The 15,952-nt window shown below is 40.5% G+C and overlaps 2 protein-coding genes across 3 annotated transcripts in view; one reads left to right on the top strand and one right to left on the bottom strand.

Moving 5' to 3' along the window:
• The first annotated feature begins 7,626 nt into the window (after window positions 1–7,626).
• On the top strand, window positions 7,627–11,510 carry LOC145479168 (uncharacterized). 2 transcript variants are annotated; one of them, XM_081457445.1, is made up of 3 exons: window positions 7,627–8,925; window positions 9,018–9,145; window positions 9,835–11,510. In XM_081457445.1, exons 2-3 carry the CDS (start codon window positions 9,045–9,047, stop codon window positions 11,501–11,503), a joined length of 1,770 nt encoding a protein of 589 aa, XP_081313571.1. In that variant the 5' UTR covers window positions 7,627–8,925; window positions 9,018–9,044; the 3' UTR covers window positions 11,504–11,510. The 2 variants fall into 2 exon arrangements, with proteins under 2 accessions (XP_081313571.1, XP_081313570.1); XM_081457444.1 differs by having other exon boundaries at window positions 7,627–8,937.
• A 1,730-nt stretch (window positions 11,511–13,240) lies between these two features.
• The window catches only part of LOC145480125 (vacuolar fusion protein MON1 homolog A-like), a 2,785-nt gene continuing 73 nt past the window's right edge, over window positions 13,241–15,952 (bottom strand). The window contains exons 1-4 of the mRNA XM_081458581.1: window positions 15,883–15,952; window positions 15,356–15,458; window positions 15,082–15,177; window positions 13,241–14,567 (exon numbers count right to left, since the gene is read on the bottom strand). The exon at window positions 15,883–15,952 is cut by the window's right edge and continues 73 nt beyond it. Coding sequence (XP_081314707.1) covers window positions 14,523–14,567; window positions 15,082–15,177; window positions 15,356–15,458; window positions 15,883–15,952 — 314 coding nt within the window. The 3' untranslated portion in view covers window positions 13,241–14,522. The remainder of the gene's footprint in view (window positions 14,568–15,081; window positions 15,178–15,355; window positions 15,459–15,882) is intronic.

The raw sequence follows: 15,952 nt of genomic DNA, 5'->3' as shown, positions 1-15,952 counted from the left end.
TGAGACGTCATCAAAGGACACTCAAGAGACGTTTGACTGGGAGTGTTTACCGTTTACCAAAAAAGTCCGAAAATTTCGGTTGAATTCAAATGGAACAGTAATTTTCCGGAAGATCCGTTCGGAAATTGTAGACTACCTCCAGAGGTAGCCCTCTTATTCCGTTCGGAACGAAACGATGGAAATTTTCCAGTTTCCAGTCTCTCATCAGCCCAAAACAATTACGAGAAATCGAATTGCAAATGGTAAGCGCCATCTCGTTCGTTTGGTTTGCTGATTTTGGAAAAACCCTTACCATTATTTAACGGTCATCCCAACAGGTTTATTCGGCTGACAAATGGTAAGCACCCACTGTGAAAACATATTCGGGGTATTTGTGCTTCATAGTTTATCAAAAATGGACAAGACTTTTAAATGAAAGAAATCTATCATTTAGCAATACAATTCGGAATCTAGCTACGACTAGGACGGCTACGAAGTATGAAGCTGTTTCGACAAAGGTTGTCTCACAAAAGTGTAAAAGCGTACGCGACAATGCCGATTGGTAATACAGGTAGTAAGAGTTTGGCGTTGTTTGCTTGAGGTTCGCGGTGATTCAGCAAGAAGGAAGGAAAAAGCATGAATACACGTATTTGTGCTGTTTCCTTTTATCACGCTGAAACACCTTGAGCTTCAAACAAGCAACCGTAAAACCACCATTACCAATAATAACTTTCCGGCGACATTGTCGAGTAAGCTTTTCCTCGTTCGTGAGACAACCTTTCTCGAAACAGCTGCATATTGCTTTTTCGATTTCGAAGTGCGGGTCGCCGGTCGAGCCCGCCACACTGCAAGTCACGATCGACAATTTGCCTGCCCATTTGGCTAATCTACTAATCTACATACACCGTTCTTCTAGTACTCTCACCGAACCCTGGATAGTTCATAACGACGATAGCATATTTTTCCGCTAATTATTCAAAAGCGCCGAAAAATTCGTCTTTCTTCGTTATTGGATTTTTTGTACTAGCAATTAAAAATCCTTCGACAAGATCTTGACAAAAGGTTCAATATGGTATCAGTTAAATGACAACATTTCTACTTCACTGTTCTTTTGTTTTAATTGTATTTTTAATTATATTCTTTCTTTGTATTTTCTATTTGAATTTGTAATTGTCGTTACTTGGTAGATTTTAAGGACCACAATGAGAACTACTGGTTTTACCAGGAATTGTGTTATCCAGTATCATCATCGTCATCATCATCATCATCATCACCATCATCTTTCACATCATCATTATCATTATTGGTCCGTCGGACGAAAACTGCCAAAACACCCTTGACTCTGATTTCCCGTGAATCGTATAAATAAGATTTTTATTCGATCTAAAATAAACACAACAAATGATACACTTAAACAACAGCAACTAACCGAAAATAAAGGGCCTTAATACATCGTATAAACCAAGAAACGCGAACAGATTTCACTAAGTAAACCACGCGGTATTACACAATTGTTAATCACATGCGGTCGATTACCGAAATTACACTACCAGAAATCAACTTAAAGAAACAAAGCCTTAGAAAACGGAAAAAACCAACTTAAACTGACTCACTTCGTAACCGGATTCCAGAGTCCAATTAAACTGTGAAAGACCTTTAAAACTGGAAGCTATCCATTCCGACACGTATAAAACTAACTGAAAACGATTCCTACATCAAGCTGCTCAAATTGCAATGTCAATCAATGTAATCATGTTTGAAAAAAAAGTGTAGTATTAAACTATTAAAATCAATAACAAAACGTCACGCGAAATGTCACGCAAAACACTGTTCTTCATTAAAACAATTATCCTTATCATTATTGTTATTATTATCATTATTGTTAAAAGTCTCTTTTACGTACGCTAATAACCTGAGTGTTGCGTTTCGGTCAACAACAAGCTCATTCTCGGTCTCCTTTGGCTTCCTTTAAGCGCCACAATCTCCGTCGGTAAAGTCGAATCTAAATGGTTTGTTTTACTCTCTTTCCTCATATACTGAGATATATTTCGTTGCTCAAAGAACAAAACAATTGTGTATGCAAATGAGAAACTCAAGCGCCGATTGTCGGTGTCGTGCGTGTGGTTGTATATGAAATCTACAAATACATAGCTTCTTCTGCAGTTCGAAGCTTCACTAATCTTAATCGCCTCGTTGTAGGACGTACGTGTCGTTGATTATTCGTTTAGAAACCTCTCTATTTCGAGGACAAAGAGAACTTGATGCTTATAATTTGCCGCATAATTATCTCACCTACAGCAGTTTCCATTATTATTTTGGTCTGGGACATCTGGGGCTCGTTTGAATTGAGTAGTACTGAATAGTCAGATGGCTCCTAGCTTATCTCAACCAGTCGTGTCTTATCTACCTTCACAATATCGAGCTTCACACTAGAAGCTAGGGAATTAAATCCTAGGTTTTTACAGTAGCGGCGAACCCGAAATCGAAGAACTGCTCTGTCTGCGGATCCACAGCCACTTTGACAATGTTGTGACTAAATTCATGATCAATAACAGGACAGACGCGTGAAAAACTGACATCAATTTGTTAAATCACCTGTTCGCATACATTCTTCTTATTAGAAGCACTTCAAAGACGTCACAGGCCAACTCGCCCTATTCCTCGCTACTGGTCGGTCATGGCCGCGGAAAGGGCTAATTTTACAGACTGAAAATTCATAGAAAATTAACGAAATTAGCTACAACGATAATTTTTTCGCAGTGGTGATCAGAAAAATGAGGAGATTTATATAAGAAAAAAAATGGAGGTTAGTTACGCTTTAAAAACTAGACCTCGATTTTATGTCATTATCTCGAATGACACGCGTAACAAAAATAACCAAGGTAACGGTAAATACTATCCCAAAAATGATGGTGCTCAATAGAATATGAATAAACTCAAGTTTTCCTCCTAAGGCAAAACCTACATAACAACAATATAAGGAGAAAGTATAATTTGATCTGTGATGAAATAGAAAATCAAATAACCCTAGCTTTTTAATACCCTGAAATATCTCAGGATTATAATATCCTGCACCAAAACAAGTTTTTCCTTGATAATTTAATAACGAATAGGTTATTATATAGAATACATTCTGGCTTGCATTTTAATTCTTTAACCCTTTTAGAGCTCAAATTAATTTTCACCAAATTTCAACATTTTGAAATAGTGTTGCTAAAAGTGAAATATCTCGGCCTATATTCAGGGTATTACTACCAAATTTGGATATGTAGTTCAAAAGAGGAAGTATCTGTCACTCACTTTTTCATTTATAGGTTAATAAATGTATGTTATTGGCCGGCTGGGAGGTCCGTATAGGGAAAAACTGTGACCGAGGTCTTGAAAATGCTGCCTTCGGCCTGCCGCCTCGGGCAGCATTTTCAAGCCCGAGGTCACAGTTTTTAACTATACGGACCGACCCTAAGCCGGGCAATAACATTTTTATCTTTTTTTCTTGCGATAAATTGGTTTACAAGTGGCTTTGTTTACGCAGCTTTGTCATTGAATTGGCTTACCCGCCGTCTACAGACTCAACAAACCATTGGTAAAAAATCTAACGAGCGAACGAGCAAGTAACTCAAATACTAGACAAAGATTGATGGATTAAAAAAAAAAGATTTATACCGAACTACTTTATGTTAGTTGCATTTAGTTCACCATTTAAGTGGCAGTCCCGCTAAAAGCGGTCCACTCGACTCCGGGACCAAAAATAATCTTCCTTCATCTTTTGTCAGTGAAAAGGGTCTGGCACATACATATATAAAAGCAATTTATTATTTTCCAATTCCTTATTTTTGCTTTGCTACGAGCCAAAATTCACTTTTGGCCGAACTGAGGTTGCCGAGCGTGATCACAAGGGTAAAATTCACCGATTTGTGAAGCGTGCTACGTCGCCTAAAATGCAGCTCACGGAATTTCGTTTTCATGCGAATTCTAAGGTACATTCATTACTTTGACTGACGAAATATGGAAACTTTTCGGAAAATTCTAAGCTCACCAGCGAGGCTGGAAGACACCCTACTCCGAGGCCTCTGATCACCTACTAAAATTTAGCCAAATTTGAGGGGGAAAATCTCAAAAGTTGAGTCTAAATGAAGCCTAAAGAGCACATCACAGTGAATTTCATACCTTAATAAACCGTTCTATAAGTTCAAACCGGTGGGTATCTCCTTGGATTGCACGCGAGAACAGATTAAAATCTGCCACAGTCAGTGTGTTTACATAGCTATCGCTCGTGTCAAAGCTCATTTGCATAACCCTTGCACCCGGTGAAAATACATCTTCTTCCGTTCAGGTTCGTTTGTTAACCTTCTGAGTAGTGGCAAATAGCTTCCTTTAATACTTGTATACACTCTAGATCCAGTTTTGAGGTGAAGGTCATTCACGTTCATTTCTGTCAGTCGTTGCGAATCACTCGAAATCAGACTTTTCTACCGTAAATTGAGTGGCAGATAGCGAGGAAATTCGTGAAGTGTATTCCACAGAAATTCTCTCAAATACGGCAATAATCGGAGAGGTAAGCTCGACTGAAATTGACTCATTTTTTGCTTAAAATTGTACAGAGAGAGACAGAGGATTACGCGCCATTACAGCGCCGAGCTACAAACAGCCAAACAAACTCTCACAACTTCAAAAAACTAAAAAAAAAGCTAAACGATCGATTGAACTAAAACAGCGATAAGCGAGTGTACAATGTAATGTGATGCTAGCACATGCTGGCTACATTTAACTATATTAACAATATTAACATCACTTAAATAGCGTGACATGATATCTATCCTTCGCTACAAGGGGTACGTGATAACACGTCATTGTGATGCTTTAAAGTTCGGTCACGAACCTCCTGCACATTGCACGGTATAGGCGCGCGTGAAACTGAAATTACGTTTAAATACTACCAGGAGCTCATCCACCACGTCGCGTGGCTTTACTGGACGCAAAATTTCTGTGGGTTGCGTTGAAGTTGCTTCTCGTGCTCCGGACAACAGAGGTTGCAGGTAGGTTTATGTTGGGCGTTTTGCCTATTTTTTCAGTAAATCATGTTTCTTCGTGTCGAACGATAAAGCGCCTTGTCCGAAACGGGCAAAACAAAGTCCATAGAAAACACATTCCTTTTTTGAAAAGAAAGAATCTATCTACTTCTTGTTTTGTCCCGTCTTCGTTCTCGTCTTCTGTTATATTCAGAGAGGGTGATTCTCTTCATTAGTTCGATCGCTCCGCCGTGCTTTCTCGGTGTCGAACTACCTCGGGTTATGGTATGGAACGCCAGAACTGTCTTATGATACTTTTTTTTATTATATTGGGTGGTTATGTCATTATATTGAGTAGTTATGTTATTATATTCGGTGATTAACTCATTATACTCGGTGCTTATTCCATTATACTCGGTGCTTATGTCTTTATATGCGGTGCTGTCTTCATTATATTCGGTGCTTATTCCATTATATTCGGTGCTTCCCTCGTTATATTCGGTGCTTTCTTCGTTATATTCGGTGCTTTTTTCCTTATATTCGGTGCTGTCTTTATTATATGCGGTGCTTATTCCATTATATTCGGTGCTTACTTCATTATATTCGGTGCCTACTTCATTATATTCGGTGCCTACTTCATTATATTCGGTGCTTACTTCATTATATTCGGTGCTTACTTCATTATATTCGGTGCTTACTTCATTATATTCGGTGCTTACTTCATTATATTCGGTGCTTACTTCATTATATTCGGTGCTTACTTCATTATATTCGGTGCTTACCTCATTATATTCGGTGCTTACTTCATTATATTCGGTGCTTACTTCATTATATTCGGTGCTTATTTCATTATATTCGGTGCTTTCTTCGATATGATCGTCACCAGTCTTCGCAAGGGGTCGTACAATTTGGAGGTAGTCTAGGGAAAGCCGGGAAAAACGGGTGTCACGAAAACTCAGACCCCGAAACAGACCCCGAAAACTCAGACCCCTCGAAATTAAAAACTCAATTGTTATCACCCGAATTGCTCTATGGCCACAATGGGGCGAGATGTTTATCTTCTCCGGTTTATGTTGTCGCGTCGATCGAACGGTGAAACACAAATATTTAACTTCTCAGGTTTATCGCTGTCGCGTCGGTCAAACAGTGAAGAACTAACAAGGTTTAGAACAGCAGCCGACACTGCTTTTCAAAACAGACCTTTTTTATGCAATCGTATGCAGCAAAAAAATGTGTTGTTCTCTGAAACATACTCGTTTGATCGCAATCTGCTTTTTGACTTTATGTGCGTTGCGTGACTGTCGGCACGTAAAAAGTCAACACGTAAAAAGCACGTGAAGGTCGAACCGATTGAACCGCCATGTCTGGTCTCGAAATGTGAGTGAACGAAAATTGAAATGAAGAATACAAAAGCAAAAACCGACACAACTTCTGGTTCTTTCCGTTGTGGCAAAAACTGTGCTACTTGTCCCTACATTTCTCACGGACTTACTACATACTTCTACCGGGGAAACGCGCGCCATAAAATCCAACCTGACCTGTGACACTAAAAACCTCATCTACATGATTCAATGTAACCGCCGTAATTTACAATACATAAGAGAGACGAAACGACAATTAAAAGACCGATTTAATGAACACCGCCGTACCATAGATAACCCTAACAACAAATCTAAACCTACTACAGCCGCCGAACATTTCCTGTCCTCTCCTAACCACACTGCTAACGACATGCAATTAATCCCCATCGAAAAAATCGTTTCTAACCGAGACTCTATCCGTACGGCCAGGGAAGCTTTTTTAATTCAAAAAGGCAGAACAATTGATCCTAATGGTCTGAACATCCGCGAAGAAACATATTAATTGTTTCCATTTGTTTTCTTTTATTATGTTCTTTTATCATGTTATTTTATTTTACCGTATGCTTATCTTCAATTTACACGATCAATTACTTTTGCGTAGTCCGGTATTACGTAAATATCGGCTACACAACATAAACCGGAGAAGATAAACATCTCGCCCCATTGTGGCCATAGAGCAATTCGGGTGATAACAATTGAGTTTTTAATTTCGAGGGGTCTGAGTTTTCGGGGTCTGTTTCGGGGTCTGAGTTTTCGTGACACCCGTTTTTCCCGGCTTTCCCTAGACTACCTCCAAATTGTACGACCCCTTGCGAAGACTGGTGACGATCATATCGAAGAAAGCACCGAATATAATGAAGTAAGCACCGAATATAATGAAGTAAGCACCGAATATAATGAAGTAAGCACCGAATATAATGAAGTAAGCACCGAATATAATGAAGTAAGCACCGAATATAATGAAGTAAGCACCGAATATAATGAAGTAAGCACCGAATATAATGAAGTAAGCACCGAATATAATAAAGACAGCACCGAATATAATGAAAAAAGCACCGAATATAACGAGGGAAGCACCGAATATAATGGAATAAGCACCGAATATAATGAAGACAGCACCGCATATAAAGACATAAGCACCGAGTATAATGGAATCAGCACCGAGTATAATGAGTTAATCACCGAATATAATAACATAACTACTCAATATAATGACATAACCACCCAATATAATAAAAAAAAGTATCATAAGACAGTTCTGGCGTTCCATAAAGAAGACCTGTGGACCTGTGGTCCAGACGAAACTTAATACAAATATAGTATCGGTTCGGTTTCCGCCGCCCTCTTGAATCTGGTCTATGGGCTACTCTCCCGAACAACGGCTGGTAATCGAGCCTAATATAGCCAGGACTGCGAACGAAAATGCTGATGGTATAGTAGGATCTAAGAAAGATCTGATCAGCGTAACGACGAAACAGGGATCAGCGAGGTTCCTGTTATAAATCCCATTTAAATCCCAGATTTCCCACCCCAATATCAACAACAGACCCCCGACTAGTCCAATACTCGAGGTATGCCCTGGTAGGGCCATGTTTATGTTTCTAAGAGCTAACCACAGTACTTGAGTGGATGCCATTCAGGCGAAACGGAGCTCTATTGAGGCTTGCTGGAGTGCTATTTATGTTAATGGATAACCGCAATATACCGAAGTGCTGTTCAGACTGGAGCGTTGTTTCAAAACTGCAGTGGTGCTGTTCTGGCTGACCGAAACGTTACATTAGTGCTTCTCGGACCAACGAAAGCAAAAACTCTCATCACGTCTGTACATCCTATTTGCATACGAAATGTGAATTAATTCAGTAAACAAATTACATGTACCAACAAAGATAACAACAAAACATCAGAATCTATGGTTAGGTTCCAATAAGCTAATTTTAAATGCTAGTAAAACTATCAAGCGTAATGTTTAAATTGGTCTAAATTGCGACTTTCTTCACTCACGTTGGCGGGACATGTCCGTATTTCGCATTTATAAAGTACCTAATCATACCTTTTTGGTACGCTTCGGCGGCATATCAGGCTGGCGAGTGTAATGGTTCGTATGTTGGCGAGACGTAGTCTAGCCAAACTTGATACCCATGCGAGACCAAACGAGCCTGATATGCGGCCGAAGCGTACCAAAAAGGTACGATTAGGTATTTACTGTACCAAAATTCGGCCAAGTGAGCAAGACATGGAAGCCATATCAGGTCAGTGACTTGAGATCATGGCAAGATATCAGGACACCGAGAGTATACACGGCTTCTGATTGGCTAATTGCGAATTTGGGCACGGTAAACCGTAATACTGTAAGGAAGAAACCGTACATAATGTCATGATGTACATCATATTCCTTGTTTTACTATATCCTATTGTTACATTTTTACTCTTTGTAAATACGTGTGCGTGTCGGTGGAAAAATTCAGTACCTACCAGTCTTCCAACCAAACCAAACAACCTATACCTGAGAAAATGATAACGGTTAATTTTCACTCTTCTTTATCAGGGAACAAGGCACATGCGTGAGGAGAAACAAGGTTACTACTCAGGTTTGAAATATTACATGTACATCAAATTGTTGGCAGTGTACTCATGTTGATCGTTATTTTTTTTGATACAACATCCACAGATTTGAAAGTCTTTGGTTCAGAAGCTAATGGCGGTCGTCCTTTCTTTGAGATGTGTTTTCCTGTCCTTCACTGTTCTCATGTGTATTTTATTAACGTCATTTTATCTTTTCTTTCCACAGACAAACAGGTTAGTGTTATGTCGAAAGTTTTCTTTCGTTCAAGTTGAGTGCAACTTTGCCTAAGTGCCCAACTGCCAAACTTATCGCATCATTTGCCTCACTATTTATGGGCTAACAGTGGCGGATCCAGACCTTGAGCTAAGGGGGGGGGGGGGGGCGGTTTTGTTTTACTTGCCCTGCCAGCTTTCCTTCCTTCTGTCAAAATAAGGGGGGAGTGGCCCGGGTCCCCGGGCCCTTCCCCTAGATCCGCCACCGGCTAAAACGAGTTTAAATTGACATCTAAAAGGGTATCGCTTTGATCAGCTTAATTACCTAATAATCAGATCATAACTGAAAGAAAATCCCTGGAATTCTTTTCCTATCCGCATTGCGCATGTGTACTTGACAGTAGTAGCGTTTACACAGGGTACAGTTTGACCTGGTTCATGTTGGATTCCAGAATCCAATATGGCCTACAACTGATGTCAGGCTAGTGTTTTAGCGAAATATTTTTTAGCAGTGCCAATTTACAGATTTTTTAAACAGTTTTAAGAGTTTTTTTTACAGTGTTTCGAAAGAATTTCTAGGACGAGATGTCATTTAAATCGAACCTACGTTAAAGATTAAATAATGTCAAAATTTTGGATGACAGCACTTTATTGAATGTACTGAAGAAAATTATTACAAGCATTTAAGTACAGGTGTTATCTCTTTTCAGTCATTATGACCCCTTCCTTCTTTTTAAACGAGACATTGCTAAGGAACTGAATGTAATCCACCTGGAAATGCGAAAGTTGGTCGTCCAAAAGCAAGCACCGTCACCGAGATTGGTTCAACGACTAGGGGAAATAGTCAAAGGCCTAGACAACACACTGCAAACAGCGAGCACTCCTGAAATAGTCAGCAAGAATGGTAGCGTGGATGTGTGTCCAGATGAATACAGAGGGGCAAAGTTTGGCTACCCATATTACGCCACGGGCTGGGTTATCACCAACTGTACTAACGCTAAACCAATTAATTCTGTGATAACTATTTTAATAAACACCGTTGCATATCCTAAGGAAGACGAGAACAATATTGAAAAGGTTTTAAAGGGGGTTACAGAGACCTATCCTACAGTTCAAGTTCATTTAGCTACGCGTGGTAACGAAATTATGGACATGGCCAAAAGGTACAAAAATATTAATGTTACGAAAGTCAGTGATACAAACCTAGGCAAAGGATGGAACATGTTGATAAGAAAAGTATCTACTCCTTACGTTCTCGTTGCAAGAGATGTTTTTCATTTCACCTGGCTTACCCAACTTGAGAGGCAAATACGTGTGGTCAGTCAGATACCAAATGTTGGAGTTGCAGGTGGATCTTACCGTAACTTTTCAGGTCACTGGAAAGCGGGCTGTGTGCAAACTACAATGAAAAATTACGTCCTGGAATACCAGGAAGGTTATTATCACTCAAGAAACGAGTGCATGTTCTGTGATTATCTGCAGGGTCCTTTCGTTGCCAAAACAAAGCTTTTGAAGTTTGACGAGAGTCTTCCAAATGAAGTCATTTTTGAAGACTGGTTTTTGCGTGTTGTTGAAGATGGACACCTGACAATGTCATGTCCAGACGCTATGTATTTCACGACAGATTACAGTTCGTATTCCAAAAATAATGATAAAAACATGTGGAAACCTTTGGCTAAGAAGTGGGAGCTTAATCGGGTGCTACTGCCCCAGGGGGTGAAGCATTCCTTTTCCTGTAAGGATGTTGGATTCCAGTGCGCTGCCCAAAGCCAGTTACTCCCAGTTTGTTGCCAGGAGGAGTATGCAGATGCATTGGCCTTTCTTCAAAGGTTTGCCGATGAGAACAATATTACATTCGAGCTTGATACTGGTTCCGCGTTAGGTGGTGTTAAGTTCAGTGGACTCATTCCTTGGGACATAGATGGAGACGTGATTGCTTTAACATCAGATATCGAGATCTTTGGCAAGAGAGAAACAGAGGATTACTTTCGCAAAAATGGTTACATTCTTACCGGGTATCAATCAACGGGGTCTAGGTATGTCGATATTAAATTCAATGGATTCGACATCGAAGTATGGGGCATGTCGATTGTGACAAACACTCAGTACCTCCCTCCGGAGCTACAAAACCGTGCAAAGTTCACCAAAGCGAACATTCGGGGTAACTGGATTGATACGGCGTTTAGTCCTGGTTTGTTCTCAAGAAACCGATATGGAAGAGAAATCCTAAAGCATTCCCAATCTTGGCGAAAAGTGAAATTAGAAAGCAGTTTTTCCGACTATAATCCTGGCAGCTTTGAACCTTGCGAGAAACCAGACCATCATGTTTGCTTACAAAATTTCCCTGCCGACGGTAACATTCCATTTTTGGTAGCATAGCAAGGCTTAGATAATTCATATTTTTCATATTATTTTTTTTAATTTTTTTAATTTTTTTTTTTTTTTCAATCAAGAGAATGCATCTCGTCGTGAAGCTCGTGAATCATTCAGAACCCGATTATCACGTCAGGTTAGTTTCGCGCGAGGAAATATTTCAGTCTGTGCAATATGATGACAACATGTAATGGAAACCTCTTTACGGGAAGAAATAATTGAAGAGTGAATGAGACAGTTATCCAGTTCGTAACATTGTAAATTTAGCGATATGATACAGTGAAATCTCTATTAAGCGGACACCCTCGGGACCTTCCCAAGTGTCCGCTTAATAAAGGTTTATAGCAATTGTGCAATGTTTGTTAAAAATTAACATTCAACGGTTCCTCTGTACTGTAATAAAGTTCCAGGTTGTTAACGAAGCTATCCAGAGTTCAAGTTCATCAGCTTTCATTACCAACTTTAACTTGTTTGTAATACAGTGGAACCCCGTTAATACGGACACCAAAGGGACATGATAAAGTGTCCGCATTATCCGGGTGTCCGTATTGAGCAGGCTAATTTAAGAGAAAATATATGAGCATTTTAGTTGTCGGGACAAAGAAAACTGTCCGTCAGAAGCAGGTGTCCGTATTAAGCGGGTGTCCGTAGAGCGGGGTTTCACTGTAATACCCTTCCATACAGCAACGATAAGGGTACATTTAATCGACTATTTCAAGGACGTAATCCAATGCCACATTGTCAATTCAGTCCGGTGTCCGCTCAATAGAGGCTTTTAACAATATAAATCAGCCAAATACAATTTGTTTTAGTGTCCGCGTCCGTTAACAGAGGTGTCCGCTGAATAGGGGTTTGTTATAAAGGGAAATATGACACGTTAATTTCGGGACCAGGCTAAGTGTCCACTTAATAGACGTTTCACTGTAATTAGAAATCTTCCGCGAATTTCTCCAGAACTAAAAGGCACATGGGAATGGTAAAATCTCAGAAAATAATTTTTGAAAACTACTCACATTGCATGTAGAAAGACACTATTTATTGTTTTCGAGACTTAACAGATCAAGCCTTTTTTTATTGTAAACGAAGTTGTTAGCTGAAAAGTTCTAGGCGACGTTATTTATAAGCAATTTTGTTACACCCAGGTAAGGGGAAATCAAACAAAATCAGAAGTTAAGTAAGTGTAACGGATGTCTGACAAACTTTGTAAACAGTGGTTCAAAACGTAGGAACATCATAGAAGGAAGCCTTGAAGCACGTGCATGGACGGTTAAAGTGCGCATGATTTCTGCCGAGTCGACAGTAACGTACTAAAACGGTTAGGACCCGTTTATATGGTCTCTGGTACCTGCGACACTCCCGTTCCTCTCCCCCTCGGGTTACCCTGCCCGAGCTAACTTTTTACTTGTTTCTTTGGAAAATTCAACTCAAAGAAACAGGCATAACTGCGCGTTTGAATATCCAACAAGGGTGATGAATATTCACGGGGTCAACTTTGATTAGCCCAACAAGGGACTTGTCTTAAAAAACGCTTAAACGCTTAATAAAGCTGCCTTGGCAGGGGGTGGGGGTGGTTATCCCGGGTACATGCGATCACATCAATGGGGCTTCATTTCTGATCATCCCTAAGCGCCGGGGAGGGGGGGACTGCAATCACTCAACAGAAAGCAGGAGCGGGTTAACTGTTGAACTTAAGGATAAAAAATAAGATTATTTTTGTCGATGTGGTTGTTTTCTTCAAAAACCACAGAACGCCTTTTTAATTTCATCAACGTAGTGTATAATTGTTACAAATCTTCTGCTTCTTTCAAGCTAAGGTTTCATCTATACCTATTTAAAATTTTGTACTGGTATAAGATGGGCAAGAACTATGAAAACAGCTCTGTACACTATGTACAGCATTTCACACAGTAGAATTGACAACCAGCAGTGCACTGTACTCTGACCTCTCAAAATGTGAGAAGGTCGACATCTCTCACTTGGGGCGCTTTCCATTCAACCAGAAATTCTGGGACTTTCGAAAGAAAGACAAATGATACTAAAATGCCGGAAAATCCGAAAATTATGAATTTTCGAAATGCGAACCATTCAACCGAAACTTCCGGGAGGAAAATCAAATGGAAAGGGAATTTTCGAAAATTTGGGTATACCTTTGCCTAGTTCCTCTACGGCTTTCTCCCAGGCCTTCACGGTCAATTGATTTCGGTTACGCATCCGAAACGAACTTTCGCCCCGGACCACGTGCCTAGAAATGACTGACCTCGGGGCAATTTTGAGGCCTAGGAACTTGGCAAGGTATACCTCGCGAGGTTGTTCTCTTTTCCTGAAATTCCGGGAAATGCCGTTCCATTTGTGACTGGAAATTTCCGGAAATGCAAACTGGAATTTCTGGTCGAGTGGAAAGCGCCTCTGTTTTTACCTTTCAGTTTCTATTCTTTTTAAACGATGAACCAGCACACGAACATACTAATTCCCAGTCCATCGAGGTTCGCCGAGCGAGAAGCGAAGAAATTCGAGAAAATGGCCCCCGCGCTGTCATTTCTTTTCCTTGACTTGCGCCTCTCGTTGAACAACCCACAAAAGAAGCAACTCGCAGGTTAGCGTTAGCGAGCGAACCTCTTACTCTGTGAAGTTAATGATGTAGATTATCACGACGAAGTTATTTTGTTTTTCTTGTACTGGTTTGTTCGACCGCAATTTGGCAAAATGACGAGTGTTCAGCCGGGATTTTAACAGCTGAGTCTTGATGCATCACAGGCTACTGCAGACACTGAGACTCCAGTCGACGGTGAAGTTTTATTTCTTACTGTTCTTTACATCTGGATTTCCATTCTGCAGAGACGGTTTCATTCTTAAATCAAAATAATCTTGAAAATAACTATAATTTATCCAGCTGAATATCATTTCTGGGTTTTAGACCATCAGCGGTCTTGCTTCTGCGAGGCTTGAAAAGCAGCGTGGGTAGACCCAGCCTTCCTCTGACGCTCCGAAGACAGAACTGACTCCATATCCCAGAATGATAGGATCCTTAGAACACTTGTGAGCTTAAAATGAAGAGTCGCTCTTCTTCGCGCTAAAAACAATAACAGAGAAAATAACCAAATTACCAGACTATACCATCTACGGGTACATGACGAACTCACAATGTGGCCAGCTCCCAGTTGGCTTGATAGCTCAGTTGGTAGAGCACTGCATCGGTATCGCAGAGGTCAAGGATTCGAATCCCGTTCAGGCCTGAATTTTTACTTTCAGGCTTTAATTTCATTGATGTCTTCCTATCTTTCTCCGCAGTTCAAATATACGATCTTTCACATATTCGTTTGCCCGTGTTTCGGTAGTTGCATGCTAAATTTCCAACGAAGCGTTACTGTGCTATTCCGTGGAGTGTCAGCTAAGCACTACTTTTAGATAACAATAAACACAAAAATCACTGTCCTAGGGGCACTCTAGAGTCAATAAATAACTTGAACTGCTAATTGGTATGGCTACTACGAGGTGGAGCAATAGAATTTACAACCATGGAACAATAAGATTCTAGCAAGCCTTTGAACAAGGTAGATAGGAGAAAAACATCATTGGCCACAAACCTTGATCCATCTCAAAAGTTTGTTGATAGCATTGATGGCGTCAGGTTTGGTGACAAGCGGACTGAAGGCAGCGTATAACTCAAAACCTGAAGTAACCTGCAAAACGAGACACAGTGTTTAACAACGATTGCACATGTACAATGTAGCGGTAAATAACAGTTTTTGTAGCAGCTAGCGGCTATGGCTATCGCAACCCTCCCATCGAAGGGTTACCATTTATGCATCTGAGACAATTCCTACTCATGTATTTTGCAATGTATTTCTTTGTACGTACCCATCCCAGCAACATCTCTCGTGTGCCCACGTGACATAAAATTTTCAGAGGCCTGGCAGCTGAGTGGATCCGATGATGAAGATAAAGATATAAACCGAAGAGCCTGGAAAGGAATAAGACAGATAGTTACTTTAGAAACTACGGAGATAAAACGCTGAATGCTGATCATAGTTTCCACTCTCTCCTTTCTCCCTCCCTCCGGTCCCTCCCTTCCCCCTCCTTCTTTCATTTATTTCTTCCCATTAGTCCCTTCCTCTGTCCTTCTTTACCTCCTTCCTTCCTCCCTGTCCCCTTTCTCCCTAGCGGTGGATTTCGGGAGGCCGTGGCCCCTCTTGTTTTCTTGTACTCTCGAAAAAATTGACAGGCCGTCTTTGGAGCAGATTTTTTCTTTTCTGATTTTTTTTTTTTTTTGGGGGGGGGGGGGGAGGGCGGGATTTGTTTGCGCTCTGCTTCCCTACTCCTCCCTCCCTCCTTTCTTCTCTCCTTCCTTCCCTCCTTTCTTCCTTCGGTCGTTACTTCTTTCATACCTGTCTTGTTCTTCAGGTTCAACATAAGGAGCCTCGAGTTCAGGAGACGTGTACTGCGCTGTACTTTTAG

Source organism: Orbicella franksi, chromosome 2 (assembly GCF_964199315.1).
Source record: "Orbicella franksi chromosome 2, jaOrbFran1.1, whole genome shotgun sequence".
Lineage (NCBI taxonomy): Eukaryota > Metazoa > Cnidaria > Anthozoa > Scleractinia > Merulinidae > Orbicella > Orbicella franksi.
The sequence above is the reverse complement of the archived record's forward strand: the minus strand, read 5'-3'. Positions and strand labels throughout refer to the sequence as shown.

Excerpts from the sequence above, each read along its gene's own strand:
- LOC145479168 (XM_081457445.1), top strand. The coding sequence starts at position 9,045 with ATGGCGGTCGTCCTTTCTTTGAGATGTGTTTTCCTGTCCTTCACTGTT. Across the intron at positions 9,146-9,834 it reads TTCTTTCCACAGACAAACAG|TCATTATGACCCCTTCCTTC; the intron begins GTTAGTGTTATG and ends ATCTCTTTTCAG.